We start from the raw sequence: 15,413 nt of genomic DNA, 5'->3' as shown, positions 1-15,413 counted from the left end.
TATAATTAATTATTTTCATTCAACATAAAAATGTATCAAAAAAGCAACGTCTATAAATCGAGTTGGTGTCCAGGCTGGTTCAAAATGCTGTGCAAAATGCTTCCAACCCTTTATCCACACACACAAACACTGTCATATTGTAACCATGCTAAATTCAACCATCTCCCTAGTTGAAGAGTCTTTACGCGCATGACCTGCAGTGCTCCCCGTAACAGGCGCAGAAATGAACGGTGTAATACGTAGCCTGACCTGAAAAGGGATCCTTCCCAATTTTGTTTTGATTGATTGATATCAAATTATAGAAAAGAATTGGGCACCGATAATACACGAACCAAAATAACATCCAATCTATCGGAACGTATGATTACCATTTCCAAACTGCATGCTGTGGATTAAGCACATTTACCCTGTAGAAATCAACATATAAAGTAGTGGCAGAATACCAGCCAAATAACTAGAATAACGCGGAAGGGGATGAAAGTAACCACCTGCTTTGGGGACGGCGGGCAACGTCTCTGTTCTCCTACCTCCTCCGGGCATTAATGTCAAGCACATGATATTGTACGAGTGATGGGTAGACCTAATTTTGCTTAATTTCTTTGGGCAACGGTGGTAGTTTAGTCTTAATTCAATAGCTGATGGCAGCATGGTCCACCAGTACCACTCGTTAATCAGAATACAATTCGAATCAAAGAAAGAAAGAAAATAACGACTATTGTTGTAGGCTGGATGAGGGGGGCTGGATCACCGCTGTGACCCTTGACCCCGCGCGTGCACCTGCAGCGGCGCGTGCGGAGCGTTTCACAAAGAGGTAGGGAGAATTGTAACGCGCGAGGCGAGTGATCGAGAATGACAGAGAAAGTAAATATGACCCAAGAGGGTCGCAGCGTTTCCAAAGGCTAATCCCTCACTGACAATGTTCAACGCCGGTTTCACTTTGCTTTCAGGCTGTTTGAATTGTGTCTGATTTCTATAACAGGCATTTTGAGATGAAGTTAACGAGGATTAAAAAAAAAAAAACATTTAGCCTATCATTGTAATATTGAATACATGTCAGAATAATAGGTAATAATAATTATAATAGCCTACCAATAATAATAATGATAATAATAATACAAATCATTCAGATTGTCATTGCCTTGATGAAATACGTGTTCAGCGCATATGTCATTTCGGTCATTTCTAATTTCTTTCATCTGACCTTTTGGCTAAATGAAATGAATCAGAAAAATAGCCAAAAATAACCTTAAGTATGCCTACATGTTCAAGAAAGATTTACGTCGATGTTCAAATATGCTCTTCAAAAACAGGGGAAGTTTACACACCTTATAGAAGAAGAAGAAAAAGAAAGAAAAAAAAAATATATATATATATATACACTCCAGCACATTTTCTCCTGTGGGCTATTTTACTGGATCGCTAAACCAAAGATCAGACAACAGACCATGGTTTATTACAGCAAAACTCTATTTTCATATTATTAGAATATGTTAAATTGAAATAACCATTCAATGTAATTAGCCTATAGGTCTGTGTAATTCAATGGCATGTTAGTGTTATCACAAATTTAAGATTAGGCTATAATGTCCAAAACCTGTCTCTGTGGATTATGTGCTTTCTTATTCATCGAAACTATATCTAGACCTAAATTACTTTACCGGTAATAACAGGCCTATGATAGTGTGTTATTATAGGCTATAATGTATCCCTATTATTATTATGCTTCTTATTTGTTATTATTAGGCTACAATTGTCCTTGTCAGTATTACTATAGTAGTCCTAGTTGTTGTAGCCAGGTAGCAACAGTTGTGAAGTGAAAAGGGAGGCTCATATTTATTTTGATTTGATCTAGGAAGAGTGGTATCAGTGCGCTCTAGGTTGGCGCGCTGTGTCAGTAGCCCATTCTCGGCGTGTCACATCCCCAAAAACATCTCATCTTCGAACGTAAACCATGAGACCTGGGTCGCCAGGTCACCATTGTGAGATTCCTTAACCATATTACGGAACGCAGAGGGATAGATAGGTCTACATCTGAATAATCCCGGTCACGTGTTGGAGGCTATATCAACCTAATTAAAATCAACGAACAATGATTAAATCGTTAGCCTCGCCGCGGGGAATGGGTATGTTGTTTTGCCTTTCAATTAGCCGCTGATTGGGCCTTTCACGGGCGGTCAGCTATGGAATGTGAATTATATGTGCACGGATTGAGCCTTGTTAACTATGTATATATAGGCTTAGTCCTAAAACTATTAACCCAATCGTGTAATTCAAAATACAGCATTGCCATTAGTTTGCGTGGTGTTTACACATCTGTAAATAAAACGAATTATGGTTTAGTTTCTATCACCAAGCCTATAACTGGTCACATAATTATTTACATGTATGTTTACCAAATGTCTTAGGGAAGTCATGGCAACACATCTGTGAACATCACCGCGCACAGCAGGCTCCCATGCTGTTCTCCTTCTACAACCTGCCCCAAGGACTCAATGTTGTGTTGTTGCTTTAGTCTCCTTAACAGCTGATTAGAAATAGTGAAATCTCTTCATGCAGCCCACAACTCCATTGGCTTGTTTATAGAAGTATGACATCTGATGAAGCCATCCTTTAACGCACAGTTAGGTTTGGTTAATGACGCAATACACTGTGTGTGTGTGTGTGTGTGTGTGTGTGTGTGTGTGTGTGTGTGTGTGTGTGTTGATGTGTTTGCGCGCGTGCGTGCGTGTGGCCACCTATTTGTCTATTGGCTTTCTAAATATGGCATACATGATGCAGGCTATAGTCACAATTTTACTTAAAATGCATAAAACAAAAGTAGCCTCTGACAATTTGTCTTGCTTTTAAAATGTAGGGGTGGTAGGGGGGTAACCCCCCCATAATACACATAAAGACCACAAGATGTCAGCAAATAATTTTCCCTGGCTGTCACTGTTCTTACTGGGGAAAAATCCTCTGTGTCATCACAACTTCTGGAGATAATCAAATGTTTTGATATTTTGAAAAAGTTCCAATGAAGTTAGATCTCATTTTTAAAAATTAAATATGCAGGTTATAATTTTTTTGTAAAGCAGTAATATGTTGGATGAGTGTGTTTGGGGCCACTCGCCCGCCCGCCCCCATCAAGGGAGTAACTTCCCCCTGGGGGATAGTTACCCCTTCATGGTTATGAATGTGTTTCTACCTGTCATTTAGACAATGACTAGCCTAGTTAATGCTAGTTTATGCTAACTTGCTTGCTAGCAACTTCACTAGCAGTAAATGCTAGCCAGCTAGCTTGTTAGCATAAGCTGCTAGTACTAGCTAGCAACCTTACTACCAGATCGTCTGAGCGACTGATAACTACAGTTAATACAACTTTATAGCCTATTAGCTATTTTACACAGCATTTAATGTGTAAAGAGAGAGCTTTCAATTGGCATCTCTCCCCTGTTATTAAATGTTATATTCCAATGTTATTTAATGTTATTATTTATATTCCATTCAATATTATATTCCAATTAATTTGATATGAATTAGAAAACAACAATTGAAAACCTTTTGCTCCTGAATGAAATTTTAAAGACTGCTGGCATTTAAAATCTTGCATTTTTCAAATAATATTTAGTGCAATTGTATATAATAGATTATATGGAAAAGGAACAATAATGAAAGAACAAATACAATTCATGTGCAGGTGAGTTAAAAAGAGGACTTTACAACAAATCTCCTCATAGTGCGAATATTAATGGTGCTTTACTTATCTCCCTTTATAGTTTCTTCTCCTAAGCATGACCTTTTCCACATACCAATTTTTTTCTTCAAATGTAGCTTTTTTTGTGGAAGAAATTAGGCATTGTTCCTAAGGGGGCTAGTTACCCCCTCTTACCCTATAGGCCTAGACAGTATACTAGCTATGCGGTTGAATAACTTTTAGGCTAGAAGTCTAGTATTGACAATGGAAAACGGACTCAGATTTCATGCCCCCGCAATGTTATCCACCATGTTCCCCCAGTGTGTTCCTCTTTCACCAGACCAGAGTCACCTGACTGAGCGCCATGCAAATCGCTCTGCTTCTAGAACGCCATTGGCCGCTCGTAGCTCATTTAACCGCTGTCAAGACGCATCGTATGGCTGCCGCTTTAACTAACTTCTCAACTCTGACAAGGAAAGTGGCTCAAAGGCGCATTCTGTCAGTGGATGTGAACAAACAACCGGAGAGGAGATAAAGCACACACAGAACATTTCTGAGACTCCCTCTTTCTTGGATTATGAATTAAATTGACATTTCACTCATTTTGAGGTATAGGATTGTTGATCCCTCGTGTGTACCTGCTCTGCCTGACTCGCGCGCTGACTGAACCAGACTTTTTTTCTCTGTTGGTAGAAAGTTTGAAAACAAGGTGAATGTATAGCATGATGATGGAGACGGACCTCCATTCCCCTGGACCCCAAACGAACACAAATTCGGGGCAGACGGGACCGAACAGTGGGTTCAAAGCGAATCAGGACCGGGTGAAGCGTCCGATGAACGCGTTCATGGTGTGGTCCCGTGGGCAGCGGAGAAAGATGGCCCAGGAGAACCCCAAAATGCACAACTCCGAGATCAGCAAGCGGCTGGGCGCGGAGTGGAAGGTGATGACGGAAGCGGAGAAGAGACCCTTCATCGACGAAGCGAAGCGGTTACGAGCCATGCACATGAAGGAGCACCCGGATTACAAGTACAGACCAAGACGGAAGACCAAAACCCTGCTGAAAAAGGACAAATACTCTCTGGCTGGTGGCCTGCTCTCTGGGGCTGGCAGTGGTGGAATGGGTCTGGGTGTCGGGTTGGGTTCATCCGGGGTCGGCCAGAGGTTAGAGAGCCCCGGGTGCCACGGGGGCTCCGCCAGCTCAGGCTACACGCACATGAACGGCTGGGCGAACGGTGCGTACTCGGGGCAAGTGGCTGCAGCCGCTGCGGCCGCGGCGATGATGCAGGAGGCGCAGCTAGTTTACAGCCAGCACCCGGGCAGCGGGCACCACCACCACTCCCACCACCACCACCACCCGCACAACCCCCAGCCCATGCACCGCTACGACATGTCGGCGCTCCAGTACAGCCCCATCTCGAACTCTCAGGGCTACATGAGCGCCTCTCCGTCCGGCTACGGCGGGATCACCTACACGCAGCACCAGAGCTCTGGCGTCTCCTCCTCGGCTGCCATGAGCACGTTAGGGTCGCTGGTGAAGTCAGAGCCGAGCGTAAGCCCTCCCGTTAGCACTCACTCCAGGGGCCCTTGCCCCGGAGACTTGAGAGAGATGATAAGCATGTATTTACCGACCGGAGAGCCCGGGGACCCGTCGGTGCAAAGTAGACTCCACGCATTGCCGCAGCATTACCAGAGTGCGACGGCTGCGGTGAATGGAACGGTTCCGTTAACACATATATAGATTAAGCTATTCATAAGACTATGGAAACTGCAGACAGAATACAAAATAACATAACCAAATATTTACATATTTTTTTTAAATGATCACTGAACTAGGCATATCTGCATTTTGTACCGAATGTTTATGGTGATGTTCTTGTAAATTAAAGGTAAATTAGCCTATCCATTTCGCCTTTTGGAGTATATACAGTCTCTTACGCACAGGATATGAGTTCAAATATTGGTTGTTGTGTTATAATTTTGACCTTTTTATTAAACCCACTTGTGGTTTAGGGCGATGCCAAATGAATTAATAAATTTGGGTAACTATAATCGTATTATTTTGGGTTCACTGTAAGTTATAGAATAATAAGATAACATGGTTTTCATAATCATAAAAAAATGTTTTCAACATTGATATTTTCCCCATTTGATAATTACCCAAGCGTTTGTAAACATCTCCGTTTATGCTATGTCTATTTATGATCATAATGATCTCTTTTTACTGTAATAATTATTGTAAATTACGCATCAGTCTTTTAAAATATTACAATTATTCACTGTATAATTTACAAGGTGCAATTGCGCTGAAATACAATTTAAATAAATTTCACACATATGTTGCTCTGGTTCTACAAAAAAAGTCTTAGCTTGATTATTGTTCACTACAATTTGAGTTGTGTTTAATTTGAAACCCACGAACATGATCAAAAAGTCTGACGCAAAGCTACGGATAGGCTACAGTAAATGTTTTTTTTTTATAAGGAGAAAGTGTCTCTGGCAAACCCGTAACATTAAGCACGTTATTAAAATGCGTATCAACTAATAATATTACCTATGCATATCTGCTTATTTGGCCATTTTATTAAAAGAGGACGGTCCCATGCTACACCCGACCTATTCTCAGGGTTTACATGTATGGGTTTACAATACTTCCTGTAAGGTCACTTGCAAGTTGTTACAATAAAACAGGGTCCACAGATTTCACAGAGAGACACGGTATTCCTATAGTCCTTCGGAATATACATTTAGGATATGTGCGTCTCATATGACATATGTTTTAATATACGGTAATGTGTGTCGGTGTTGTTCTTGATTGTATTCTATTCTTTTGAAGTGGTTGTTTTTGATTATTTTCATGGTATTTAACTCTCATAGTAATTTGAGTGCTGTTAGGCTACATGCAGTATAGTTTATTGTACTTGTATTACTGACAAGACTATTCTGCAGGTATTGGTTAGACAATAGGCTTGTTGTAGTATAAGTTTAATTAATGTATGTTGTTAAAATGTGCAATGTGTTATTCAAATAGCATATTATTATATATTTCTACATGACATAAAATACATTGTTATAGCCAGTAGCCCTGTAAAAACAGTTCATATGTTTGGGCACTTTAGAGGCTTTTTGAAAAACATCTTATTGTCCAGGGTTGAAACAGGCCTATTCATGGACGTAACGCTTTTATTCCAAATAGCGATCACCAAACGCCACTGGTAAATTTAGAAGGAAAAGTATAGTTATTCAGGCTCCCTCAAATACTCTAGACTATTTCATCACCCCCCCCCCCAAAAAAATATTTTTTAAACCAAATTAATGTGTAGGATGTTTGGTAGCTTATTTTTTCCAATAAGTTAGCCTAATATGATTTTAATTAATAGTATAATGTCCTAAATTATTGGACTTAACATTAAACCTATCCTCTTGTTGCCACAGTGTGTTGGATTGATTTTAAATTTAATTCTTTACCCTTTTGAACATTCGGAGATGAGTTAGTGTGCATGAGATGTTATATCTCTTTCCTCTGTGGCATGATGAATGGAGACCATAATAGAGATAAGTGTGTGAGAGTTTTCTCTTTTTGTGCTTCACTGAGAATCAGAGCGGATCATCTGCAGACATTACGACACAATCAATCAAATGTATTTATAAATCCCTTTTTAGATCCGCAGATGTCACAAAGTGCTATACAGAAACCCAGCCTAAAACCCCAAACAGCAAGCAATGCAGATGTAGAAGCACGGTGGTTAGGAAAAACTCCCTAGAAAGGTAGGAACCTAGGAAGAAACCTAGAGAGGAACCAGGCTCCAAGGGACGGCCAGTCCTCTTCTGACTGTGCTGGGATGGATATTAGAAACTTAGAGAAGAACCAGGCTCTGAAGGGTGGCCAGTCCTCTTCTGGCTGTGCCGGGTGGAGATTAGAAACCTAGAGAGGAACCAGGCTCTGAGGGGTGATCAGTCTTCTTCTGGCTGTGCCGGGTGGAGATTAGAAACCTAGAGAGGAACCAGGCTCTGAGGGGTGGCCAGTCCTCTTCTGGCTGTGCTGGGGGGGGGGGGGGCACACATTAGGGGTCACGCTGTTTAATAGTTGTTTCACTTACTTTAAAAATGAGAATAGAATACATGGTGTTTCATACAATCATTAAGATCACTTAAAAACGCATGTTGAAATGACAGTGGATTCCTCTTTGGGAGCAGCTTTATGTGTTCATGATACGTACAGTTGAATTTGGAAGTTTACAAACACTTAGGTTGGAGTCATTAAAACACGTTTTTTTCAACCACTCCACACATTTCTTGCTAACAAACTATAGTTTTGGCAAGTCGGTTAGGACATCTACTTTGTGTATGACACAAGTAATTTTTCCAACAATTGTTTACAGACAGATTATATCACTTATAATTCACTGTATCACAAATCCAGTGGGTCAGAAGTTTACATACACTAAGTTGACTGTGCCTTTAAACAGCTTGGAAAAATCCAGAAAATGATGTCAAGGCTTTAGAAGCTTCTGATAGGCTAACTGACATCATTTGAGTCAATTGGAGGTGTACCTGTGGATGTATTTCAAGGCCTACCTTCAAACTCAATGCCTCTTTGCTTGACATCATGGGAAAATCAAAAGAAATCAGCCAAGACCTCAGAAAAAAACTGTAGACCTCCACAAGTCTGGTTCATCCTTGGGAGCAATTTCCAAATGCCTGAAGGTACCACGTTCATCTGTACAAACAATAGTACGCAAGTATAAACACCATGGGACCACGCAGCCGCCATACCACTCAGGAAGGAGACGCGTTCTGTCTCCTAGAGATGAACGTACTTTGGTGCGAAAAGTGCAAAGCAATCCCAGAACAACAGCAAAGGACCTTGAGAAGATGCTGGAGGAAACAGGTACAAAAGTATCTATATCCACAGTAAAACGAGTCTTACATCGACATAACCTGAAAGGCCGCTCAGCAAGGAAGAAGCCACTGCTCCAAAACCGCCATAAAAAAGCCAGACTACGGTTTGCAAATGCACATGGGGACAAAGATCGTAGTTTTTGGAGAAATGTCCTCTGGTCTGATGAAACAAAAATAGAACTGCTTGGCCATAATGACCATCGTTATGTTTGGAGGAAAAAGGGGGAGGCTTGCAAGCTGAAGAACAGCATCCCAATTGTAAAGCACGGGGGTGGCAGCATCATGTTGTGGGGTGCTTTCCTGCAGGAGGGACTGGTGCACTTCACAAAATAGATGGCATCATGAGGCAGCAAAATTATGTGGATATATTGAAGCAACAGCTCAAGACATCAGTCAGGAAGTTACAGCTTGGTCGCAAATGGGTCTTCCAAATGGACAATGACCCCAAGCATACTTCCAAAGTTGTGGCAAAATGGCTAAAGGCCAACAAAGTCAAGGTATTGGAGTGGCCATCACAAAGCCCTGACCTCAAGCCTATAGAAAATTTGTGGGCAGAACTGAAAAAGCGTGTGCGAGCAAGGAGGCCTACAAACCTGACTCAGTTACACCAGCTCTGTCAGGAGGAATGGATCAAAATTCACCCAACTTATTGTGGGAAGCTTGTGGAAGGCTACCTGAAACGTTTGACCCAAGTTAAACAATTTGAAGGCAATGCTACCAAATACTAATTGAGTGTATGTAAACTTCTGACCCACAGGGAATGTGATGAAAGAAATAAAAGCTGAAACAAATAATTCTCTCTACTATTATTCTGACATTTCACATTCTAAAAATAAAGTGATGATCCTAACTGACCTAAGACAGGGAATTTTTACTAGGATTAAATGTGAGGAATTGTGAAAAACTGAGTTTAAATGTATTTCTTTAAGATGTATGTAAACTTCCCACTTCACCTGTAGATGTTGTTCTTATCTGCTGATCAAATACATCACCTTGCTGACCCTTTCTGTGCCTCAAAGGCTGCGTTTACACAGGCAGCCCAATTCTGATTTTTTTTGACCAATCAGATCAGCTCTGAAAAAGATCTGATGTGAAAAGGTTGGACTTGATTGGTCAAAATAACAATTAGTGGGGGGAAAAAAATATAATAATTGGGCTGTCTGTGTCAATGCACCAAAAAGCCTGGAATAAACATCTCTGGTGCATTGAGACATTTTATGAGTATGATATTTTTTGTTGTGCCTAAATAGGATTGTATAAACAGTCACTGTTAAATCCTGTTTCAGGTTATTGTTGTTTTGGTTGATCAAGATCAGGCCCCAAACAGCATTATAATTGTTATTGTGTCTGTCCCATAGAAGGCTTGCTGAAGGGCCAGTATACACTTAGAAAATAAGGTGCTATCTAGAAACTGAAAGGGTTCTGTTTGCTGTCCCCACAGGAGAACCCTTAGAATAACCTTTTTTGGTTCCACGTAGATCTCTTTTGGTTCCAGGTAGAGCCTTTTTGGGTTCCATGTACAACCCTTTCCACAGATGGTTCTACTTGGGACCCATAAGGGTTCTACCTGGAACCAAAGAGGGTTCTACCTGGAATCAAAAAGGGTTCTACCTGGAATCAAAAAGGGTTCTACCTGGAACCAAAGAGGGTTCTACCTGGAATCAAAAAGGGTTCTACCTGGAGTCAAAAAGGGTTCTACCTGGAATCAAAAAGGGTTCTACCTGGAATCAAAAAGGGTTCTACCTGGAGTCAAAAAGGGTTCTACCTGGAATCAAAAAGGGTTCTACCTGGAATCAAAAAGGGTTCTACCTGGAGTCAAAAAGGGTTCTACCTGGAACCAAAAAGGGTTCTACCTGGAGTCAAAAAGGGTTCTACCTGGAGTCAAAAAGGGTTCTACCTGGAGTCAAAAAGGGTTCTACCTGGAACCAAAAAGGTTTATCCTATGGAGACAGTCAAATAACACTTTTAGGACCTTTTTTCTAAGTGTATAGACATTTTGGGTGGAATTTAGCTTATGGAAACTTAAATATTGAGTGGGTTTCATTGTTTCACAACTTACAGTATGATGTGGACATTCTTTTTAATTTAGCACCAGCTGATGAAAGAAAATGCCCCAATCAGGGATAACAAATGATTTCATCATTTAGAAAACGAGTGATACATCGTATACTGTAGGCCTATGCACATTTATATGCCTATATGCAGGTGTATTGCAGTCATTTACAATTGGTTCATTATGGGTGTAGCTTACTTTAGAGCCTACACCCCAGGAGGCAGGTGGAGGCCAATGAATAAAACAAAAAATGTATTCATTGGCCTGCACCTGTCTCCTGCGGGACATCCTATGCGCTCCTCCGCTGCGCAGGAGGGGAGCTCTGCGTACACCATATATATGTTATTTTAAACGCAGAAAAGTACGTTTGGACCCTAACCAGTGTATACTGGCCCTACATTATCACTGTATGGTTAGGGTCCAAACGTACTTTTCTGCGTTTAAAATAACATATATATGGTGTACGCAGAGCTCCCCTCCTGCGCAGCGGAGGAGCGCATAGGATGTCCCGCTTGGTGTCTATTTGTATTTTATCTGCGGATGTAAAGCGACACAGATTAACGCTGAAAACCCAGAGAGGCGGGGCCCGTCACGCCACATCGCCAGGCTAAAAGAGGAGCGTTCTGGTAAATTTAACCTGAATCATTTCCTACTCAACCACAGAGGGGGACGTGGGAGGGAGGTGCGGATGGGGAGGTTTTGGAAGGGAATAGGGGAATAGGGAGGGGGGCTGACCAATAAATACTCTTATCTTGTAGTCACCGATATATTCCGCGCTAAGAAGCCATCAGCGCTGGCGCACACTCGGCGCCCGTAAAGCCCCGATCCCGTGCACTCGCTGTCCTAAATGGGGATAATTAGCGTCACTTTATCACGACTCTGCATATTTTCTCCGCTCCCCCATCCCCACCCCCTCCCCCCAAAATCAGCCGAGCTGCCTGCTCTCGGTTCCCGCTCTGTCGCAGAAGATTACGGAGACAGATTGCACAGAACGAATGTGCCGGGTGAGATTAGCGCGGAATAGAGAAAGCAACTGGGAAAGTAACTGGGCCAATGAATTCCTCGCGAGCGCCTTATCGTGCAATTACACGTTGACATGTTTAACAATCTTGCTGCCTCTTAATCCTGCGCTCTTCCAGGAGCGCGGCGTTGCTGCTCTTGCTCACTGCATGGCGCTGCTGGAGCACAGGCCGTAATGCACCGAAACGCATGCTATGGAACAGGCTGTTGACACACACAGAAAGTTTAGATTTTTCATGTTAAAACTTTTACTCTTGTTGTTTCCTGCTATCATGCAATGCTGTTTTTCTCTGCAAAGTCAGAATTGGCTATATTGTAAAAATTCATTAAAACAAAAATGATATTTTTCCTCTTAGTTTAAGGTTAAGGTAGGCATTGTGATTAGCAGTATGGTTAAGGTTATGGTTAAAGTTAGAGTTAAGGTTAGGGTTATGGTTAGGTTTAAAATCTGATTTTATTACTTCGTGGCTGTGCCAGCTACAGTGACCACCACTCTGCAAAGCTGCCTCCAGAACATCACTCTACAGAGCTGCCTCCAGAACATCACTCTACAAAGCTGCCTCCAGAACATCACTCTACAGAGCTGCCTCCAGAACATCACTCTACAAAGCTGCCTCCAGAACACCACTCTACAAAGCTGCCTCCAGAACACCACTCTACAGAGCTGCCTCCAGAACATCACTCTACAAAGCTGCCTCCAGAACACCACTCTACAGAGCTGCCTCCAGAACATCACTCTACAAAGCTGCCTCCAGAACATCACTCTACAAAGCTGCCTCCAGAACACCACTCTACAGAGCTGCCTCCAGAACACCACTCTACAGAGCTGCCTCCAGAACACCACTCTACAGAGCTGCCTCCAGAACACCACTCTGCAAAGCTGCCTCCAGAACATCACTCTGCAAAGCTGCCTCCAGAACACCACTCTACAAACCTGCCTCCAGAACATCACTCTACAGAGCTGCCTCCAGAACACCACTCTACAAAGCTGCCTCCAGAACACCACTCTACAAAGCTGCCTCCAGAACACCACTCTACAGAGCTGCCTCCAGAACACCACTCTACAGAGCTGCCTCCAGAACACCACTCCATAGAACTGCCTCGAGAACACCACTCTACAGAGCTGCCTCCAGAACACCACTCCGTAGAACTGCCTCGAGAACACCACTCTACAGAGCTGCCTCCAGAACACCACTCTACAGAGCTGCCTCCAGAACACCACTCTACAAAGCTGCCTCCAGAACACCACTCTACAAAGCTGCCTCCAGAACATCACTCCGTAGAACTGCCTCGAGAACACCACTCTACAGAGCTGCCTCGAGAACACCACTCTACAGAGATGCCTCCAGAACATCACTCTACAGAGCTGCCTCCAGAACACCACTCTACAAAGCTGCCTCCTGAACATCACTCTACAAAGCTGCCTCCAGAACACCACTCTACAGAGCTGCCTCCAGAACACCACTCCGTAGAACTGCCTCGAGAACACCACTCTACAGAGCTGCCTCCAGAACACCACTCTACAAACCTGCCTCCAGAACACCACTCTACAAAGCTGCCTCCAGAACACCACTCTACAAACCTGCCTCCAGAACACCACTCTACAGAGCTGCCTCCAGAACATCACTCTACAAAGCTGCCTCCAGAACACCACTCTACAGAGCTGCCTCCAGTTTTTTTCTCACAGCACAGCTCTTTTTAATAGGAGGGGTGATGTTCTGTAGTCTATGCTTCTGAACTCTTTGTCAGAAGAATTTCAATTAGACAGTAACTATAAGCAAGCATGCAGCTAGGGAAATTATTGTCTTGATGATTAAACTTTGCAGTTTAATCATCCACATTTTGAATTCTTCTTTATATTATGGTTTTATTTGAGGAGTTTTAGCCAATGGGGACCCTGTGAAAATGATAATGTAGTGAGTATAAGGCTATATCGTCTACATTTACAAAGCAATCGCCCTAGGCTACACCCCATAATGTAATTGATTCAGGCCTAAACCGGTTTTCACCGTACATCCCGGAGAGTGATGGTGAGAAACATTTTGCCTTGACTGGGTCATTTGTTTAGAGTTCGTTATGGACTCTTTTCCTCTCTCTCTCCTCCTTCACCCCCCACCCCACTCCCCTCCCTTCACTTCCCTCCTCTCCCTCCATCCCTCCTGCCTGGTGGTAGAGGGGCCTGTGTGGGAGTGATTGTGAGCGCCACTGTTGGAATTTGGCAGCGACGGAGGGTTGGAGAGTCGCCCCACGCTGAGCCCCATTCAGCGACCGGCGCACTGTGAGGTTGGGAAGTTTCACTCAGCCGTACAACTCAATGCCCCCACAAAGGCGATTACAAGCCCCAGCGCATTCCTGAAGGGACCCGGCAGCGACGCAGGTGCGAGGGGACCGGGGAACCCGTCAAAAACGGGACAGTGCCGGGACCACACAAAACCTAACGCACCGCGGGAAGCGGGGAATGTGTTTTTTAGAAGGGGTCTGAGTGTAGAAAGAATAGATGACGTTTGAGGAGGACAGAGTTTTGGCGTGTTTTAGAACAGGCCTGTCTCTCTGCACATCAGTGAATGAAAGGAAAATAAATCGTGCAATTTAATGAGAAAAACAAAAATGTCTAAGACATTGCCAAGACAACAGTGCTATGATTGTTGATTTGAAAAGAAAAATAAGGCCTAAGCCGAAATATCTATACTTTCACAAAAAATATTGAAAGAACACATACAAAAACACCTTTGTCCAGGGTTTTGATTTAAAAATGAGAAAAGTACAATACAAAATCTCCTTCAATTCTTCCCCGATTAGTAGCAGAATAACTAGTTAACTTGCATTGCGCCCAAGCCTGTGATTTTGGCCGGGTATAGGTCTCTATCTTGGAGACAGACGGCATATTTGATTAGAGCAGCGCCTAACTATCAATTACCAAGGAGAAACAGAGGATCCCTAAGGAGCGGTAATCAGCACGCCAGCAGCTCGCGGACATCATTTCCCACCACTGCAACGTACAGTAATGGAGGAAGGCTTGGAATCAGCCCAGCGCGGCAAACTAACTGTCACTGTTTGGCGTCCGAATACAACACACAGTATTCCTCTAGTGTGACGCACAACAGCGCAGGACTGTGAATTCAATTGACCAAACGAAACGTACTTTTTGTTTGTTATGAGCACCTCCTTTGTAGCATCTTTGGAAGAGTTACCTTATTATAGGTCTAATGAAAATGAATTTTGTAAAAGTCGGACTCCTCCTCTCTCCGGTACCCTCACCTGAGTGCTGCCCCCTGGGATGAGTGGGTAACAAAAGCGTTCCCCCGCACCGGCAGCGTTGGTCAGTCAAGCAGAGCAGACTATGCTAATTTTACTGACCCAGACAGGCGAAGGGGGCGAACAGAGATTCCGAATGTTCATGATCTCAATGCTATTATAACTGCGATACTCTCAGATCCAAGCCAATGCATGACCAGACCAGTGTAAATCGACAACTTGCAAAACTTTATAAATTGTGTAGACCTAAAGTGTAACCAAGTTCAGAAAGGGAGTTGGGGCGAACTTTGGGACAAGCTGTAATGGGCCTATGTCTATAACTTTAACGTTCTACATGATCAAGATGATCCCATGCCTCTCTTTCTGTCTGCCCCCTGTAGCCTTTGTAAAGCACTGGTGTAGGCCAGAAGATTAGAAACGGAGACCATTATCTGTGCGTGCTTTATACTGTTCTGGCCGGACGGGAGCTATCCAGTGCTGAAATCATGGCGGCTTACATTATGTCATTTCAG

The 15,413-nt window shown here is 43.0% G+C and overlaps 1 protein-coding gene across 1 annotated transcript; it reads left to right on the top strand.

The window, feature by feature from the left end:
* Positions 1-3,931: 3,931 nt before the first annotated feature.
* LOC106586732 (transcription factor Sox-1a) lies at positions 3,932-7,416 on the top strand. The gene has a single exon (XM_082969151.1). It carries the CDS (start codon positions 4,387-4,389, stop codon positions 5,410-5,412), a length of 1,026 nt encoding a protein of 341 aa, XP_082825277.1. The 5' UTR covers positions 3,932-4,386; the 3' UTR covers positions 5,413-7,416.
* The last annotated feature ends 7,997 nt before the right edge of the window (positions 7,417-15,413 follow it).

Source organism: Salmo salar, chromosome 25 (assembly GCF_965601325.2).
Source record: "Salmo salar chromosome 25, fSalSal1, whole genome shotgun sequence".
NCBI classification, from domain to species: Eukaryota; Metazoa; Chordata; class Actinopteri; order Salmoniformes; family Salmonidae; genus Salmo; species Salmo salar.
The sequence above is the reverse complement of the archived record's forward strand: the minus strand, read 5'-3'. Positions and strand labels throughout refer to the sequence as shown.

Bases quoted from the DNA above. Each gene is read 5' to 3' on its own strand.
- LOC106586732 (XM_082969151.1), top strand. From the start codon at position 4,387: ATGTATAGCATGATGATGGAGACGGACCTCCATTCCCCTGGACCCCAA.